General features: G+C 41.4%; 4 protein-coding genes across 10 annotated transcripts in view; 1 reads left to right on the plus strand and 3 right to left on the minus strand.

Annotated features, from left to right (window-relative positions):
- The window catches only part of LOC125006460 (nuclear factor 7, ovary-like), a 1,183,669-nt gene that overhangs the window by 697,403 nt on the left and 465,784 nt on the right, over window positions 1-20,482 (minus strand). The gene's annotated exons all lie outside the window — the stretch shown is intronic.
- Window positions 1-20,482, plus strand: part of LOC125006445 (poly(rC)-binding protein 3-like) — a 100,215-nt gene that overhangs the window by 55,306 nt on the left and 24,427 nt on the right. For all 6 annotated transcript variants that reach the window (XM_047582486.1, XM_047582490.1, XM_047582491.1 and 3 more), the window contains one exon: window positions 541-573. In XM_047582486.1, coding sequence (XP_047438442.1) covers window positions 541-573 — 33 coding nt within the window. The remainder of the gene's footprint in view (window positions 1-540; window positions 574-20,482) is intronic.
- On the minus strand, window positions 13,394-20,026 carry LOC125006454 (nuclear factor 7, brain-like). Of its 2 annotated transcripts, none has more exons than XM_047582501.1 (2): window positions 19,966-20,026; window positions 13,394-15,275 (listed from the first exon to the last, which is right to left on the minus strand). In XM_047582501.1, exon 2 carries the CDS (start codon window positions 15,256-15,258, stop codon window positions 13,864-13,866), a length of 1,395 nt encoding a protein of 464 aa, XP_047438457.1. In that variant the 5' UTR covers window positions 15,259-15,275; window positions 19,966-20,026; the 3' UTR covers window positions 13,394-13,863. The 2 variants fall into 2 exon arrangements, with proteins under 2 accessions (XP_047438457.1, XP_047438456.1); XM_047582500.1 differs by lacking the exon at window positions 19,966-20,026 and adding an exon at window positions 15,353-15,410.
- LOC125006458 (nuclear factor 7, brain-like) lies at window positions 18,165-19,870 on the minus strand. The gene has a single exon (XM_047582505.1). The coding sequence runs from the start codon at window positions 19,866-19,868 to the stop codon at window positions 18,480-18,482; it is 1,389 nt and encodes a 462-aa protein (XP_047438461.1). The 5' UTR covers window positions 19,869-19,870; the 3' UTR covers window positions 18,165-18,479.

Raw genomic sequence — 20,482 nt, forward strand, 5'->3', positions numbered from 1 at the left:
GTTCATTTGAAAGTCCATCTCCCTCAAAGTGAAGAGAATTATGGGACGTCGCATGAAGACGACACTTTACCAGACTTGTAGCTCATTCACTAAACACCTTTCAATGGAAACACGTACAAAGAGCAAATGGACTTGATCAACATTTCAGATTTAGGCTTTTATTTTGAGAAAAACTGTCTTGGAAACACAGCTGCTGTGTCAGATTTGACGTGGGATTATAATCACGTTGATGTGTCCTAACTACAGTCACCTGCTGCAAATCATTTGGAAAATAATATTCCAAAACCTAGTGGTAGTTACAGTAAATCAAACTTTATTGGGTTACCTATCAAAAGAAACCTAACACACGTCTGTCCTCCAACTCTTCATGTTTGCCTCTAATTGATGTTGAGAACTAATTTAGAATAATTAGTTAAAGCCTTTCTTGTAGTTTGGTATCCGTTGTTGATATTCTCTCCTAATGCATCATGTTCTGTATTTGACCAGCTTGCATGGAGTCCTCTCTCAGACATTTACAGTTGTCTTCTTGTCTTTCCACAGAAAGGGGAAACAGTGAAGAGAATACGAGAAGAGGTAAGTCTCTGCCTCCCTTCCCCATCCTCCGTCTTCTTTCATCTCTCCTGCCTCCCGTTAATCCCTGGCAAGCCTCCAGCCCTCGTGCCTCCCTGATAACTGCAGCATAATCTTAAAGCGAAGCGTCGACGTATGACTCCACACTGAGAGATGAGACGTATGAGACGCCATTTAATCTCTGATAGTTTCATCTTTGTCAGCCGTGTCTTAAATAATGAGGGTCTTCGTCGCCGTCGTCAGGAACACAGAGAGTGTCAGAGAGGCAGAGGAGTAGTGATGCCAGTTAAATATCTCAAGGTGTGTTTAGTGTTTGCTGCTGCATGCTGGGATGTTAGCCAGCCTGCCAATTACATATTTAGTCGCTCTTCGCTGTCAGAAGCCTTTTAAGTGGGAGATTTGAAGCTGTAGGTGTAATAGCTTCACTGTGAAATATCTGTCCTCTCTGGATTTCAGTTTGTCTTAAGGAAAAATGCTCCTCACATCAACATCTGATCTCATCTGATCCAGCTCCAAGTTCCTCTGTTCACACCTGGTCTTCATTAATTAAAATGTGTCTCCACATGCGTCCCCAGCCAGAACTGGAGATCTGGTCTCAGTCTGTGTGTAAATCAGCAGCAGCGCCACCATGTGGTCAGTAGAATATTGTATCAGCTGCCTCTGATGGATCTCTACCGACCACTGAACCAGAACCAGGAACACATGGTTGGAGACTTGGAGACATGATCCAGATCTAGGACCAAGATGAAAAGGATGGATGGATGGATGGATGGATGGATGGATGGATGGATGGATGGATGAGATTCTTGTTTAGTTTGGTCACATGGGTCCCAGACCACCTCCACATGGACTGACACCAGATCGGTGTTCACACCTGGACTCTAGAAACCAGATGTGACATCTGAAGGGAGCTTTTAAAACTTTAATCCAGATCAGATGTGCAGAGTATCACTGGTTTCTTGCCTCTTCACAGACGCTTCATTTACAATCAGGTCACTCGCTGCAGCTGCATGAATACTTAAACATGTGGATCTATAACTTCAAATGGTGCACATTCATCTTGCTGAAAACGCAGCACAGCCGCAGCAGTGTCTTGTTAATGTATTCCACACCTAATGTGAATAAAAGAGATAAATTTGTTATTCACCTGAGCAAAGAGCAGGGATTCCCGGAGGCGAGCTGCTGTGAAGCCAACAAGACGAGGGAGAGTGATGTGTGTGTTGTATGTGTGTGTGCAGTTCTTTTAAAAATACTTCCTCGTATTACACCGGACAAACCAGGAGGTGTTATGTCACCAGATCCTCGTCGTCATGTTGCAGAGGCACTCCGGAGTCTCTGCAACTATCTGCAGGCAAAATAAAAGGCAAAAAAAGACACATCTCCTGCGTCGATGGTAAACTATGACACTTTTAGATTTTATTTAAATTCAGCGTGAGGCTCAAATTAGGTCATGAACAGCTTCTGGTGAGTTGCATCAAGAAAACAATGAGCTTCTTTGTTTTAATGAGACCAAGTTTGCTCGGTTCAGTCTCCGTTCAGTTCTTTATTCTAGAAATGTGTTTCCTGTGAGAAACAGTTTGAAGATGATTCAAACAAGACTCCGGAGGGAAGCGAGGGAATAATTGTCAGTAGACCAATGAGACGGCCAAAGAATGGGATGCAGCATTTCCAGACGTATGATAATTATTGTATTTTTACAATAATATCTGTACGATCAGTAATTCCAATAATCCCGTGATCTACAATCATTTGGCTCTTTCAGTACATGGCTATTAGCAAACACAAACAGTGCTGTTAGTTTATTTAAAGGTAAAACTACATTATAAGCTCTACTATACGGTTTGTGGTAATATTTTACTGTAACAGATGATCCTGAGCATTGGTCTACTGAACAGGTCTGAAGTAGTAAACTCTTTTAATGGCATTTGAGGATTAAAACACTGATGCTCTTTTAGCTTTTTATCACCATTCACAAAATAGACATAAGAATAAAAGTAGTAAAATTATAAATAAACACCTCATAAAAAACTCAAACCTTTAAATAACCGTACGCTCACCTCGACAGAGACTCGGGAAAAGGAAGCAGAATATTTAAAAGGATATATTCATCTCAAGGACGAAACCACATCACTGAACACATGGTTACTGGATTTCTGTAATTCTCATTACTCTGATTTATTCTCCTCCTGCCTCCGTCCTTCACTCATTACATATGCAAACTGACGGATTAATTCATGTTTCTATCTTTGTGAGGTCCCTCCACTGAAGTAATACGTTCCTGAAATCTTTTCTAATACTACCCCAAATAAATATAAAAATTGCCAATTAAATAATTAGACTTGGATATCTGGATTAAAATTCAAATAAATGTACTTTATTATTATGTTACATTTTGAATATCATTATATTATGTTTCAGTTCTAGTCAATATCCTCTTTTGTAATTTTAAGAAAATAAATGCACACAAAGAAACAGATTGTCAGTCAGTTTCTGTCACCCTGAACTTAATAAAACCCACACAAGGTTAGTGCTTAGTAGGGATGTCCTGATCAGTATTCATTGACTGGATCAGTATTAGACTTCAAGCCTGATCTTTTGTAACCATTTTAGCTCTGCCATGAACCAAAACCATGACCCTGAACCTTGGATCTAACCATGTCTGCCTTGTATAGTGAAGTGAGTCAGTCTTTAGTCAGTATCTAGAGTGATGTGGATGTGTAGTGAGGTGTTAGTAGGAGATGATCTAATCAGAATCAGAGTCCACTCAGGTCGAAGGCTGCTGACAAACAACAACAACGAACACTGAATGCTGCAATGTTTAGAAGAACAATCTTCCAGAGAGGGTTAGGGAGTTTAGGACCAGAACATTTCTGGAGCAGAGAACACAAGGTACGAGCTCGTCTCTCCACATTAACTCTGACTGGAAGAACATTCACTGGATCCAGTCGACTCTAGAGAAGACAAGGAGAGACTCTAGGGTCAGGGTTAGGGTTAATCTACAGGGGGTCAACTTTAGGGATATTTAACATCAGAGAGGGACTCAGATTGACTAAGACATCCATAGTACTCAGCATGCAGGAAGTCACTTTTCATCAAGTGAGTGAATCCATTAATGTCAGGCCATGGCTGTTCATTACAGCTTCATTAACAAAACACACCTCGAACATGCACACAGACACACTAAGACACTGACAGCATGACTCTCTAATAAAACAGAACCGAGCAGAATAATCCAGTTTACCGACAGGACTGTCCATCCCTCCTCTGCTCCAGATGAAGAGTAATGAAGACAACCCCCCCCCCCCCCCCCCCCCCCCCCCCCCCCCCAACACACACCACACACACACACACACACACACACACACTCTGAGACAGAAAGATAACATGCTGCTGCATTCACTAAAGCCGGAGGGGGAGGAAAGGAAGAGAAGAAACAAGGGGGAAACGGGGAAGACAGAAATTACAACCCAACATGAGTGAGTGAATAGAATCAGTTTAGAGTCACATCTTTGTGATTTGACAGAACACAGTGCTGCACCTAAACAGTCCATGTGCCAGTGGGATATATTTAATATGAATATTTCAATAATATTTGGATTTCATCACAGCGTCAAATGCAGATAGATGTATTCAACCATGAATGAATGTGCTGTTGAACATATTTCTCAACAACTCTGTAGAACATTAGATGATCTGAACCACTGATTGTATCTAAAGTCTCCTCCTAACACCCAACTGATTCATCAATAGTCAAAGAGTTATTTCCTTTTTCAGGCTTCAGCATATCTCTTTATCTACATCCTCTTTATCAACTTGGGTTCTAGGTAACTGCAGTACTCTTCATAATTTTTATATTCATTTAGATCACCTGACTTCACAGATATAATCCCATTTCTTAGAAAGAGACTAACTTGTGACTCTAAATGAGTTTACTTACAAAAATACTGGTCTCCAATAATACCAATACCAATAATCTTTGAGGTTTAGTGTTATTGATATCATTACGTCACACATCTCCTTCATGTGGTTATAGGAACTCAAAAGGAAGCGATTTCACAGACGGACTTTCCTTTCACTATTAAACATAGCCCTAAATTCTACTTCTGTTTTTCTTACATTTAATTTCATCAAATGTTTAAGTGACCACACATCACCATCAATCAGGATTTATTTCCTCCTGGAAGCCGATGGTTCCCCACAATCCTTCCAGTTTTTAATAATGCAGCATTGGGCAGGTCTCAATCCAGTTTTAATACTTTTCTGCTTCAATCTGCTAAGATGTTTCCTCTGCTTGATGCAGCCAATGATTCGACCCTTCTCAAATGGACTAACATCTTCTCCACCACCTAGGGATGTGTCTTTCTACATGGTTGTTGAAGAAATGACAAGCTACTTATTTCCATCAGTTTGGCTTAAATAATCACTCATTCACTAATTATCTAATAGGACACTCCTCCCTATTTGCTAAGTTAATTATTTTTATTTATTTTATTTTTTTTGTGGACAGGCAGTGCACTAGCACTCCAGTGGACTCCAGTACATTTTCACTGAAGGCATGAGGCTGAAGAAGAAGGGCACATTTATACCTGCTGTTTTGCACTGTCTGCATCCTTTTCCAACGGTAGATGTGTAAATATGTCCATTTATACAGCAGGTAAATTATATATTGAACATGCACAACTTTTCATAGTAAACATATTTGGTGCTATTGAAATTTTCACCTGGTGGTGGTAACAACCCAGGTAATACATACATAGAAAGAAACCAAAACAAATAAGTTCCAAAATTAAGTTATGTGTAATAATGTGAAATGACACAGGGAAAAAGCATTGAACACACTTACTGGTATTTATTTAATACTTTGTACAAAAGACTTTGTTGGTAATGAAGCTTCAAGATGCCACCTGTTGGAGAAATTAGTCACATGCTGCTCAGATGTGATTTTGGCCCATTCTTCCACATAAACAGTCTTTAAATCTTGAAGGTTCCTTGGGCCTCTTCTATGAACTCTGATTTTTAGTTCTTTCCAAATGTTTTCAGTTGGATTCCAGTCAGGTGATTGGCTGAGCCATTCTAGAAGCTTTATTTTCTTTCTCTTAAGCCAGTTGAGAGTTTCCTTGGCTCTGTGTTTGGGATCATGGTCTTGCTTGCTCTTCGTTTTTCTCAAGAATGTCTCGGTACATTTTTCCATTCATCCTTCCTTCAGTTATATGAAGTTTGCCAGTACCATATGCAGAAAAACAGCCCCACACCATGATGTTCCCGCCTCCAAACTTCAGTGTCGGTGTGGTGTTTTTGGGGTGATACGCAGTGCATTTTGTCCTCCAAATATGATGTGTGTTATGGCTCTCATCTGACCAGACTATGTTCTCCCAGTATTTTACAGGCTTGTCCAAATGTTGTGCAGCAAACTTTAAAAGATGCTTTTTCTTCAGAAATGGAGACTTGCATGGTGAGTGGTGGTGGTGACAATCATTTTTATGATTTTATTATTTCTTTTTTTTTTTTCTTCCATTCACCCTCAGGCTTTATTTGCAACCTTCTTTTCCACTCGGGTTACGGGTAACTGCAGTACACTTGACATACATACTGACTTTACCCATGAAATCACATTTTTTGGATAGATACAAACACGGACATGTACGTTTACATTGATTTATTTACAAAAATACTAACAACCTATGACTGAAACCTTCAGTCTTATTGACATTATGTCACATATTTCCTTGAACTGGTTTCAATGGTAGGTGGTCTGCAAACCATACAACACTGACCTTTCCTCCTCACATTTCCATTTTTATTGTCTTTCACACGATTTTAAGAAAAAGTAGATGAACATAACAACAGAAGATCACAGGTTTCATGAAATACAGCTCACATCATTTTGAAATTAACAACTTTACATCAAGACGAAATTAACAAGTTAGTTTATTACCTTGACAAAATCAACTCCTCTGACTGAAACGCAAAAAAAAAAAAAAAAAAAAAAAAAAAACTTCCAACAGGAAGTTTGTTGTACGTGTTTTTGATTAAGCATTAATCCTTTTACGTTGATTATCTGGAATTGTGCTTTTTAGATCCATTGGCTTTTGTCTTTAAGAAAGAAGCAACATCAAAAATGGAATCATCTTCAGTTGCTCCGATTAAGTGTCACAGAGAACTTCACGGGTAATATCTTCACTTTATCCCCACTGAAATTGAATGGAAACATCCTCTCAGTGAAAGTTTGTGTGATGGTGTGTATGTGTTAGTATCAAGATCAGAGAAGGACAGATTTCCTCTGTTCCAGTCCAGATTCACTCTGATCCTCTGGAACTTCTTCTCTACTGAGAGATCATTGGAAGATGCTGGTGAACATGTTGAGTATTCACCGTCATTGAACCCTATTGTACCCAGTCCAGATTGTATGCCTCGCTTCCTCTGATCAGACTGTGCCAACACACCCAGTATCCATTCTGTGTTACCTCCAACCTCAACATCCCAGCTGTGAGTCCCTGAGTTAAATCCCTCAGAGCCTAGGATACAACAGTGAGAATCAAATCTCTCTGGATTATCGGGAAGTTGTTGTTTCTTTCCTCCTCTCACACTGGTCAGATCTTCAGACAGGATCAGATCTGGATGAGCAGTGTTTGTATCCAGAATGACAGGAGTGTAGGAGACCAGGTCCTTCATGTTGTTTCGGATGTTGAAGGCCAGGTTGCCCAGATGTTTGGCCTGGTCTATCAGAGCTCCTGAGGGCAGCTTTGGATCATCCAGCAGGGGGCAGCGCTGGACTCTTTCCACTGCAGCCTTGTAGTTGTTGAGGAATGAGACGTCTTCAGCTCTCAGCTCCTCCTCTGTGGCTCTGACTGTGTCTGAAAGAGCTGCTATCTCTCTGCTCAGAGCCTCCATCTTCTCCTTCATCATCTGACTCTTCTGCTCCTCTTCCTCCCTCAGTGCAGCCATCCTGGCCTCCTCTTCCTCTGCTAGAAACTGGTGAAGCTTCTTGAACTGCTCCTTAATCTGCCTCTCTGTGTGTCGGGCCTGGACCTTGATGTGTATTTCTGTTTCATCAAACTTCACTTTAACTTCTTCATAAACCTTTAACTTCTTCTTTAAGGGCTCCAGAGTTTCCTGAAGGTTCTTCTTGAGTACAAAGGGCTCACACAGATTCATCAATACCAACTTTATAGGTGATTCTTTATTTGAAGTCTTACAAACTGGACACTCGTATAATGGATTCTGTCTCCACCAGTTCTTCAGACAGACTTTAAGAAGCTGTGGCTACATGACAGAACAACAGGATCTCTGAAGACTGAAGACTCTGTGTCTCTCTTTAGTCACACACAGTAATAACTGCTTCCTGGTTTGTCTCAGGTAAACCAAATGAGGGGGCGGAGCTTTACCAGAATTCTGTAAACCTGTAATTTGTTTCAGTCCAAAATATGTAATTGTAGAGGGAATATCACCTAAACGTGTTCCATGGATTTAAAGTTATCCACAGAATCTTGTGTCTTGATGTGAATTTTGATAATATATGGAGATACAACTTCCTTAATAATCTGTTGGAAACTGCCTCTGACTTGTTGAGATATCTAAATTGAGCAGGCATTATTGTGTTCCAGTGTCCTCGTGACAAGATCTGTATTACATCAATGAAACCGGTTGTGTCACTCGACAAAAAAGGTTTGTGGTTAACCACACATTTTATTATGTAATTATTATATAACTTTATTATGCAAAGCAGGGTTGCGTTGGTGTCAGACTAACCATTGTATTACAGACATCGCTTTAGGATGTCTATAGGACTGATGGATAGAGAGACTGTGATACTGTAAGATAGACAGAGGGGCTACATGATCTACGATATGCATTTGTTGTCTATGCTTTGCTTAAAGGGCCCTTCTCTGGTTTCTTCTTGATATCTTGAAATGTTCAGACTGAACATCATTGACTGTTCTTTCCACTGCCACAGATTCTGACTGCTGTCCTACTCTGCCATCACTGAACAATAATCTGAGCAAGAACACATTCTAGCTAGTGTCACCTGTAGCATTCAGTTTGAGTGTTGACAAATTCAATAAAAATCTGCAGTTTAGTCAGAACGAACAGGAAATCTGAACACATTACTTTTTTCCCCCATTAACCCTCGGGCTTTATCTGCTGCCCCATTTTTTCAACTTGGGTTATGGGTAACTGCAGTACACCGGATATTTTAAATACCTGCAGATCACCCAACTGTTTTTCATGTCATCACATTTCTTAGAAAAATATAAACACTTCTGCTGGTAAGATGTGAATCTGACTGGGTTTACTTGCAAAAATACCAATAATGTATGATTGAAAGGTTCAGTCATACACTAGTCTTATATATCAGCTCTATCAGGTGAGGGCGGAGCTTTACCAGAACTCCTCTGATAAATGTAGTTGGATCTATTTGTTAGGGTATTGGTTCACTCCAAAATATTTAAGCTTAGAGGAAACAACATTTTGATATATGGACATGTGTTCTGAAATCATGATTTCTTGAAAACTAGTTGAAATTATTTCTAATACATTGAGATATCTATATGGTGAAGGCATCATTATGCCCCAGTGTTCCTCTGATTAGATCTGTTGACGTCAATGAAACCAGTTTTGTCACTTACAAAACAGTGTGTGTGGTTATCCAAGCATTTTCTTGAAGAGTTTGAAGAGAGAGTTCAAGGAGACATTAATCCATTAAGATGTGAACAGGTGGCGTCTGTGCAGTCTGCCCGGGGAATTCAACTCAGTGGTTTTTGAGACGTGGTGCAGGAGGATTTTAAAGGGAGCCAATGAAGAGAAGCTAAAAAAAAAAAAAGAGAGAGAGTGCTCTTGCTGCAGCATTTTGAATCATTTTTAAAGAGTTATTTGGATAGTAATGAATTACAGCATGGAAGACACAAATGCATGATTAGATTTTCAGTATCACTCTGAGACATGATGTTACTAATTTTTATGATATTATTCAGGTGAAAGAATTCAGTAACGGTCACTTTCTTTAATTAAAGGACATATCCTCATCAAATATGACACCAAGGTTTTTCACAGTAGTACTGGAGGCCAAGGTAATGCCATCCAAGGAAATTAAGTGATTAGATTTGGAATCTCAGAGATGTTTACGGCAATAATGCAATGACTTATATTTTGTCTGAGATTAAGCATAGAAACTCACTGATCATAAAGGCCTTTATGTCTTTAAAACTGGGAGTTTAGCTTGCTCAGCTTTGCTGAGAAGGATCCTCTTTGATTTGTCATCGATATCTCAACAGATCATCATTACCTGGTGTTTCCTCTGCCAGGGATCCTGACTACTGTCCTACTACCCGCAGATCATTGAACTGTTATGATCTGAACATATTCTAGTCAGTGTAGCATATAGTTCAATGGGAAGAAAAAACAACAGCAAATCTGTACATGTTTTTCTTCTTCCTCAGGCTTCTTTTGCAGACTCCCTTTCAACTTGGGTTATGGGTAACTGCAGTACACTTGTATATATATGAAATAAGTATTGAACACGTCACAGTTTTTCATAGTAAACATACCACTACACCAAACATTTGAGGGTCAGAGGAGCTCATTCTCCAGCAGAATGATTCAGCTCTGCTGCCACAGTGAACTTATTTTATTCCATATTATACAAGTAGTTCCAATTGGTCAATAAGACATTTAGAACGTGCTCAAATCAGCACAGCTGATTCATCACTAAAAATATCGCTCCGCCATCTCCACATTGTCACGTCCTGAAAATATATAAATATGTAAACAAATACAAATAAGCCCACTTGAAATCAACTTCAATAGAGTCATACATCTGAATTTACAATTTCAGCTTTCTTTAAGAAATATTCTGTGTTACGAATCTGTTAGACCACCCTGTTAATACAGGTGTTAGTCATTTGTGTGTAGCACGTCGGAGATCAAACAGTTCAGTGAGCGCAGAGAAAATATTTCTACAGGCTAAAGGTGGACTAATATGGACTGAAGAGGAATATTCCGTTAGATAAAAACCCGATGTTCATGTTGGAAATTATTCCGTCGATCTTTGTTAAATATATTTTGACTTTTAGACTTTACAACTCTGTGGAGTTACTGGAAACGTTTGGATCGTCAGCTGTTCCGGTGAGTCCCTGATACGTGCAGGCTTCAAAATAAATGTGAAATTAGGAGACCAGTCTGTCTGTGAAAAATATATTTTTCAGCAGACATGTTAGTCACTACAAGACTAAACTAACAAAGCAGTTTAGTGTTTATATGTCCGCTATTTATTCAGTTTGGGCAACTCCACGATCTCCATAAACGTTGACGGTATTAGAAAGTTTCTCCGTTGCTAGGTCGTTACTAAGCCTCGGGCTACTTGCTGGAGTAGTAAACTGTTCCATTACACATAGGAGTCTACTGCTGTGACTGATTGTTTTCCAGGTATTAGTCAGACCCCATTTATTTCCATGGGAACGGGAAGCACACTCGCAAAAAACATGTGCATCAACATGCATATATATTTAATTATACGCTTTATTTTGTTGGTAATTGTTGTATAATCGCAATATTACCCTCGAGGCTGTGCTTATACGTCATTTGAGCACTTCGGTGACGCTTGCTTACCGCATCACCGTCGTGCTCAAATGACGTAAAAGCACAGCCTCGAGAGTAATATTGCTTAATTCTATCCAGCTGTATAACAGCTCATCTTCAGTTCAGAAATTACGTTATGTGTAATAATGTAAAATAACAAAAGTATTGAACACAAGCAGAAAGGGAGGTGGAAAACTGCATGGAAAGCCAAGACACCAGCTGAAATTTATCAGTGATCAGAAAGCCATCCTTCCCCTTGTCAGTGCAAATGAGTATCAGGTTCTGGTTCAAGTTCAGTCCAACTGATGTCCTATAAAAAGGTGTGTCATCACCAAGATGTCACACAAGGAATATTCTCATAATGGAAAAAAGCAAAGAACTCCCTCAAGACCTTTGCAAACTTATTGTTGAAAAACATTTTGATGGTTACAGAAGGATTTCTAAACTTCAGAACATTCCAGTGAGCATTGTTGGGTCCATAATCCGGAAGTGGCAAGAACATCATTCAACCATAAACCGGCCACAACCAGGTGCTCTTCTGACAGGGGAGTGAAAAGAATTATCAGAAGAGTCCAAGAGCCAAGGACCACTAGTGGAGAGCTTCAGAAAGACCTGGAATGAGCAGGTGCAATGGTTTCAAAGAACAGAATAAACAATGCACTGGTGAATACTCAACATGTTCACCCGCTCCTTCCACTTATCTCTCAGTAAAGAAGAAGCTCCAGAGGATCAGAGTGAATCTGGACTGGAACAGAGGAAATCTGTCCTTCTCTGATCTTGATACTAACACACACATACCTTCACACACACTTCCACTGAAGGAATGTTTCCATTCATTTTCAGTGGGAATAAACTCCCAGTGAAGATTTTACCAGTAATGTTCTCTGTGTTAGTGAATCAGAGCAGATAAACACGATTCCATTTATGGAAGAAGACAAAAGTCAGTAAATCTAAAAAGCACAAATAGATTATCCAGCTTATCAACGTAAAATGATTAATCCTTAATGTTAAGATAATAAACAAACTTGTTAGTTTGGATGTAGTCTTGATGTAAAGTTGTTGATTTGTGTACTGCAGTTGCCCATAACCCGAGTAGAATAGAAGGCTGCAGATAAAGCCTGAGGTTGAATGGAAGAAAAATAAGAAATAATAAGATCATAAAAATTAATGAACATTTTAGAAGCTATGGGGACAGCACAGCAACCCCGGTGCTGAGCGCTGATGCCTCCCAACGAGAAGGCCTTTCAGGGTGGAGTGTACATCTTCCTGATCCATAATCCGGAAGTGGAAAGAACATCATTTGACCATAAACCGGCCACGACCAGATGCTCCTCACAAGATTTCTGACAGAAGAGTTGTCCATGAGCCCAGGACCACTTGTGGATAGCTTCAGAAAGACCTGGAATTAGCAGGTTTCAAAGAAAACAATAAGCAGTGCACAGAAATGGACATGGCCGGTATGCACATTCACCATGCAAGACTCCATTTCTGACGAAAGAGCACGTTGAAGCTCTTTTAAAGTTTGCTGGACTACATTTGGACAAGCCTGTAAAATATTAGGAGAACATAATCTGGTCAGTTGAGAGCAAAATTGCACTCTTTGGATGCCATAACACACACCATGTTAGGAGGACAAAATCCACTGCACATCACCCCAAATACACAGACTAAAGTTTTAATGTGGGAACATTATGGTGTGGGGCTGTTTTTCTGCATATGGTACTGGCAAATATAACTAAAACTGAAGACAAAATGTAGACATTCTTGAGAAAAATCTGCTGCCATCTACTAGAATGATGAAGAAGAAATGAGGATGGACATTTCAGCAAGACATGGAGCCAAGGAAACTCTCAACTGGCTTCAAAGAAAGAAAATAACCAGCTAGAATGGCCCAGCCAATCACCTGACTGGAATCCAACTGGAAATCTATGGAAAGAACTAAAAATCAGAGTCCCTCGGAACCTTAAAGATTTAAAGACTGTGTAGAAGAATGGGCCAAAATCACATCTGAGCAATGCATGCGACTAGTTTCTCCAACAGGAGGCATCTTGAAGCTTCATTACCAACAAAGTCTTTTGTACAAAGTATTAAATAAATATCAGTAAGCGACTTAATTCCGGAACTTATTTGTTTTGGTTTCTTTCTATGTATGAATTACCTGGGTTGTTACCAACACCTGGTGAAAATTTCATTTCATGTATTTGGAAAAATAACAACAACCTATGACTGAAAGCTGCAGTGTTATTGACATTGTTATGTCACATATTTCCTCCAACTGGTTTTAGTGGTAGGTAGTTTCCAAACCATACAACATTAACCTTTCCTCCTCACATTCCAGTCAAAATGAAGACGTGGCGACTGCAATTCTGAACACTTTCCCTTTTTATTATCATACACACAATGTTATTAGAAAGTAGATGAACATAATGACAACAGGTCATAGATTACATGAAATACAGCTCACATCATCAGATCATTCACATCTCGATCATCTGGCAGCTTTTCATTTCTGAAGAGTCAAACATTCAGCTCTGAAATCAACAAGTTTACAAAACCCAAAGAAGAACTCCTCTGGTTGAAACGCAATAAAAACATGAAGATTATTGTACATGTACGTGATTAAGCATTAATAATTTTTTTGTTAGCTCTCTAAACTAACAGTTCTTTTTAGATTCACTGACTTTTGTCTTTGAGAAGGAGGTAATATCATGAATGGAATCATCTGCTCTGATTAACTGTCACAGAGAACTTCACTGGTAAAATCTTCACAGGGAGTTTATTCACAGCATTAATATATGGAAACATCCTCTCAGTGAAAGTGTGTGTGAAGGTGTGTATGTGTGTGTAACTATCAAGATCGAAGAAGGACAGATTTCCTCTGTTCAAGTCCAGATTCACTCTGATCCTCTGGAGCTTCTTCTTTACTGGGAGAACAGTGTGAGGAGCTGCTGGTGAATATGTTGAATATTTACCTTTACCAAACCTTATTGTCCACAACCCAGATGGTGTGCGTCCCTTCTTCTGGACACACTCCGCCGACACCCCCAGTAACCACCATATGTTATCTCCAACATCAACATCCCAACTGTGAGTCCCTGAGTTAAAACCCTCAGAGCCCAGGACAGAACAGAAATAATCAAACCTCTCTGGATTATCAGGAAACTGCTGCCCATCTCCTAATCTCACACTGGTCAGATCTTCAGACAGGATCAGTTTTCTTCCAGCAGTGTTTGGATCCAGAATGACAGGAGTGTAGGAGACCAGGTCCTTCATGTTGTTCCAGATGTTGAAGGCCAGGTTGCCCAGATGTTTGGCCTGGTCTATCAAAGCTCCTGGGAGCAGCTGTGGATCATCCAGAAGGAGGCAGCGCTGGACTCTTTCCACTGCAGCCTTGTAGTTGTTGAGGAATGAGACGTCTTCAGCTCTCAGATCCTCCTCTGTGGCTCTGACTGTGTCTGAAAGAGCTGCTATCTCTCTGTTCAGAGCCTCCATCTTCTTCTTCATCATCTGACTCTTCTGCTCCTCTTCCTCCCTCAGTGCAGCCATCCTGGCCTCCTCTTCCTCTGCTAGAAACTGGTGAAGCTTCTTGAACTGCTCCTTAATCTGCCTCTCTATGTGTTGGGCCTGGACCTTGATGTGTTTTTCTGTTTCATCAAACTTCACATTAACTTCTTCACAAAACTTTAACTTCTTCTGTAAGAGCTCCAGAGTTTCCTGAAGGTTCTTCTTGTGCTGTCGTGCAGCTTCATCGATGGGACTGAATCTGTGGTTGGAGTGTTTTTGTGAATCTCTGCAGACGAGACACACTGGCTGCTGATGATCCAGACAGAAGAGTCTGAGTTTCTCAGAGTGCAGACTGCAGAGAGCCTCTGGAGATCTCTGATCTCTCTCCTGTAAGAAGGACTCACACAGGTTCCTCAAGGCCAGACTAACAGGTGGATCATCCCTTGAAGATCTTCTGTTACAAACTGGACACTCGTGTAATGGTTTCTCTCTCCACCAGTTCTTCAGACAGACTTTACAGAAGCTGTGGCTACATGACAGAACAACAGGATCTCTGAAGACCTCCTGACAGACTGGACAGCAGAAATCATCCTCTGATCTGGAAGCCATTTAGTCTCTGAGTGAAGCTGAAACACAGCAGACTAGTCAGTCACGGCTCTCCTCCTTCTTCTTCTACTAACTTCCTGTTTCTGGTCAAACTCACCTTCAGTGTGTGGAGAGTCAGCAGCTTGAAGCAGAAGTGTTGTAGTTTCCACTTTTCTCTCCTGTAGCTGGACTCACTCAGAGGAAGGTGTTAGTTTGGTCTGAAGCTGAATCTGATCGTCTGTGTCTCTCTGTAGTCACACAATAATAAACTGTTTCCTGGTTTGTCTCAGGTTATCTCAGAATCATATGAGGGGGCGGAGCTGTACCAGAACTCCTCTGATAAATGTTGAGCTTTGGCCTCTTATTCAGGGGAGTGTTTCAGTCCAAAGACTTCATAGAGTTTATAGTCACAGAGGGACCGTCAGCGGATGGTCTTTTATTTTTGAAACAATTTGTGTTCAAGAATATGCATAGTTATCCCTCCATCTTCACTGATATATTTAAAGTCAGGTTTTGGTGATGATAGGCTGAGTATATTATCCCAGACATCAGTCACACTAGCAGTATTTTATAATTACTTATGAGGAATCCAGAGACGTTCTCAGGTCAAGGTTAAAATCCTTCCAGTCTTCTCCCAGGTGCACATAAATGGAACGTTTTTCTAGTGACCCAACACAAAAAAGACGTGACAACAATGTGATTGGAGTTAAGGAGAGGGAAGGTTGACTACCTGTCCGATGTTGGCCAGGTTGTGAGTCCTTCTAATCAAGACTCGAGGACGATGTGAGGTTGGTAGTAGCCCTATTGCAACAGGGTTAGGTCAGGGTGGGATTCTTCATGGATGCAGCCCAAAGCTGGTGGTTAACTTCATCTTTGGCAAAAGAACCAGGACCAGACTGACAGACGACAAGTACCTTAAGGGAAAGTTAAAGAGACGCTTGAAGAGAGAGTTCAAGAGAGCGTGAAACCATTAAGATGTGAACAGGTGGGGTCTGTGCAGTCTGCCCGGACGATTCAGCTTGGTGGTTCAGGGATGGATGCTTATTGCAGAAAGTTCTCTTTAGAACTTCCCCTTGACTTCAGGAACATTTGTCTTTCCAGGTCTTGAAGTCTCTGTCAATGTTCATCTGATTCTGGAGTGTCATCTACAATCATAATTTCCAAGTAGCTGGTAGCCAGGGTAAAGAAACAAGATCAGGAGTAATGGCAGCTGCCACCAGGAGCTGGAAGTGACTTAGCTCAGTGTATAGTATGGATTTCGACAAGTTTAGGGTTCTGATGCCTTATATTTAACATTTTAATTAAAAATGAAGCCATCAGTTGGTCAGATAAGTGAATATAAATGTCCATGTTTGTCCAAGGAACTGCAGCTGCTCTGATTTGATGATCAAGGAACAGAAGAAAGTAGGCAGAGGGAAGGATCGTATAGCAACAGGAAACATGGGACAGAAAGAAGAGCTGGAGAGAGTGATCCCCCTAAAGTTTGCCTACAGGTCAAACAGATCTGTGGATGACGCTGTCAACCTGTCCCTCCATCTCATCCTCCCGCATATGGACTCCCCCAGAATAGAAGGCCAGAATCCTGTTTGTGGATTTCAGCTCGACCTTCAACACAGTCGTTCCATCACTGCTACAGGAGAAACTCTCCCAGCTGAACGTGCCTGATTCCGCCTGCAGGTGGATCACAGACTTCCTGTCTGACAGGAGGCAGCTTGTGAGGCTGGGAAAACACATCTCAGACCCCCGTACCGTCAGTACAGGTTCCCCTCAAGGCTGTGTCCTTTCAGCTCTTCTTCCTGTACGCCAACAGCTGCCCCTCCAGTCGTGGGTCTGTCAAACTCCTGAATTTTTCAGATGCCAACATGATGGAGATTGACTGCCTGGTGACCACCTGGAGTTGAGTGCTTCCAAGACAGAGGAGATGATCATGGAGTACAGCAAGAATGCAGCCCCACTCCTCTCCATCACCCTGTGTGACTCTATAGTCAACACCATGGAGTCCTTCTGGTTCCTGGGAACCATCATCTCCCAGGACCTCAAATGGGAGCTGAACGTCAGAGCCCTCATCAAGGAAGCACAGCAGAGGATGAACTTCCTGCAGCAGCTGAAGAAATTCAACCTGTCAAAGACAGTGAAGGGACACTTCTACACTGCCACCATTGAATCATTCCTCACCAACTCCACCACCACCTGGAGCTGCAGCTTCTGCTAAGGACAAGATCAGACTGAAGCTTGTCATTCAGTTTGCAGAGAAGGTGACTGGCTGCAGTCTGAGGTCTCTCAATGAAGTGTACGCTAAGATTGTGACTGGACCCTGGACACACTATTTAACAGACTCCCCTCTTAAACTGTCACATAAGATCATCAGCAATATGTTGTATTATTAGATTCTATGTCTTTCCTTCAGCTCGATGTATGTATCTATGAGAGAAGTTTATCTTGTTCCTCCTTCTCTTTTTTCTCTATCTACTCTGTTTCTACCCGGCTGGTCTTCAGCAGATGGTTCCTCCATATGAGCAGGTTCTACTCAAGGTTTCTTCCTGTCAAAAGGGAGTTTTTCCCTCAGGCTGCTCTGGAGGTTTCAGGTCGTTTTTTGGTAAAGTGTCTTGAGGCTATTTGTATTGTTATTGACGCTATATTAAAAAATTTGAATTGATTTGAATTGAATTGAATTGAGTTGAATCCCCTCTAGCAGCTAGCTGTGATCCATCAAATCCAGGACCACTCGCATGGTCACTTTTTTCCTGCGCCTGCAAGAAAAATGCCAGGGCCCCCCATGAACACACTAACCCTGTATGTATGTATGTATGTATGTATGTATGTGTGTATATATGTGTGTGTGTGTGTGTGTGTGTGTGTGTGTGTGTGTGTGTGTGTGTGTGTGTGTGTGTGTGTTTAGTCAGAATGAAGACATGATGACTGCAAACCTGAACACTTTCCTCTCTTTTTATTGTATTACACACAGCATTATCAGAAAGTAGATGAACACAATGACAGCAGGTCACAGGTTACATAAAATACAGCTCACATCATCAGATCAGTCACATCGGGATCAGCTTTTCATTTCTAAAGAGACAAACATTCAGCTCTAAAATCAACAACTTTACAACAACTCTGAACCCAAACAATTTTAAACACAAGGAACAGTCACAATGCTAACCAACACCGTAAGGAAACAGAAACACAGCTTTGGAATAATGGGGCAGGTAATTTCTAAATTCACTGACTTTTCATCCTGTTTGTCTCTAATTGACCTGATTCACTGACATAGAGACATTTACTGGTAATATCTTAACTTTATCCACAGTTCCAATGTATGGAAACATCCTCTCAGTGAAAGTGTGTGTGAAGGTGTGTATGTGTGTGTTAGTATCAAGATCAGAGAAGGACAGATTTCCTCTGTTCCAGTCCAGATTCACTCTGATCCTCTGGAACTTCTTCTCTACTGGGAGAACAGTGGAAGGATCTGATGGTGACCATGTTGTGTATTTACCTTCATAGATCATTACTCCCCACAATCCAGATGGTATGTCTCCCTTCCTCTGATCAGACTCTGCTAACACACCCAGTCCCCACCATGTGTTATCTCCAACCTCAACATCCCAGCTGTGAGTCCCTGAGTTAAAGCCCTCAGAACCGAGGACAAACCAGTAATGATCAAACCTCTCGGGATTATCAGGAAGTAGTTGTTCATCTCCTCCTCTCACACTGGTCAGATCTTCAGACAGGATCAGACATGGATGAGCAGTGATTGGATCCAGAATGACAGGAGTGTAGGAGACCAGGTCCTTCATGTTGTTCCAGATGTTGAAGGCCAGGTTGCCCAGATGTTTGGCCTGGTCTATCAGAGCTCCTGAGGGCAGCTGTGGATCATCCAGCAGGGGGCAGCGCTGGACTCTTTCCACTGCAGCCTTGTAGTTGTTGAGGAATGAGACGTCTTCAGCTCTCAGCTCCTCCTCTGTGGCTCTGACTGTGTCTGAAAGAGCTGCTATCTCTCTGCTCAGAGCCTCCATCTTCTCTTTCATCATCTGACTCTTCTGCTCCTCTTCCTCCCTCAGTGCAGCCATCCTGGCCTCCTCTTCCTCTGCTAGAAACTGGTGAAGCTTCTTGAACTGCTCCTTAATCTGCCTCTCTGTGTGTCGGGCCTGGACCTTGATGTGTTTTTCTGTTGCATCAAACTTCGCTTTAACTTCTTCATATACCTTTAACTTCTCCTTTAAGGGCTCCAGAGTTTCCTGAAGGTTCTTCTTGTGCTGTGGTGCAGCTTCATCGATGGGTCTGAATCTGTGGTTGGAGTGTTTTCTTGAATCTCTGCAGACAACACACACTGGCTGCTGATGGTCCAGACAGAAGAGTCTGAGTTTCTCAGAGTGCAGACTGCAGAGAGCCTCTGGAGATCTCTGATCTCTCTCCTGTAAGAAGGACTCACACAGGTTCCTCAGCACCGAGTTTGAAGGTGGATCATCTCTTGAAGATCTTCTGTTACAAACTGGACACTGCTGTAATAGATTCATTTTCCACCAGTTCTTCAGACAGACTTTACAGAAGCTGTGGCTACATGACAGAATAACAGGATCTCTGAAGACCTCCTGACAGACCGGACAGCAGAGATCCTCCTCTGATCTGGAAGCCATTTAGTCTCTGAGTGAAGCTGGAACACAGCAGACACAAAGTCCAGTCAGTCATGTCTCCTCCATCTTCTACTAACTTCCTGTTTTTGGTCAAACTCACCTTCAGTGTGTGGAGAGTCAGCAGCTTGAAGCAGCAGTGTTGTAGTTTCCACTTTTCTCTCCTGTAGCTGGACTCACTCAGAGGAAGGTGTTAGTTTGGTCTGAAGCTGAATCTGATTGTCTGTGTCTCTCTTTAGTCACACAATAATAAACTGGTTCCTGGTTTGTCTCAGGTAAATCGGATAAGGGGGCGGAGCTTAATGTAGCTGGACCAGTTATTCAGGGGAGTGGTTCAGTCCAACATATTTTATCTTTTGTTTGCAGCAACCGGCGTCAGTTGAAGGTGTCGCAGTTTGCGGCAGTTGGAATCAGTATTTATAATGTATGGACATATTGTTCTGTCCGGGTCCTGTCCAAATGTTAAACCCATTATTATGTCCCAGTGTTCCGATGATAAGATCTGTTTACGTCAATGAAACGAGTTTTGTCACTGCAGGGAATGTGTGTGGTTATCCATCCATTTTCATTTGCTAAGGCAGGCTGAGCATGAGGAATCCCATGACCTCATACCTATTGAA

The sequence above is a fragment of the Mugil cephalus genome, chromosome 4 (assembly GCF_022458985.1).
Source record: "Mugil cephalus isolate CIBA_MC_2020 chromosome 4, CIBA_Mcephalus_1.1, whole genome shotgun sequence".
NCBI lineage: Eukaryota > Metazoa > Chordata > Actinopteri > Mugiliformes > Mugilidae > Mugil > Mugil cephalus.

What these genes read in the sequence shown, in the direction of transcription:
- LOC125006458 (XM_047582505.1), bottom strand. Translation starts at nt 19,868, where the DNA reads ATGGCTTCCAGATCAGAGGAGGATCTCTGCTGTCCGGTCTGTCAGGAG.
- LOC125006454 (XM_047582501.1), bottom strand. Translation starts at nt 15,258, where the DNA reads ATGGCTTCCAGATCAGAGGATGATTTCTGCTGTCCAGTCTGTCAGGAG.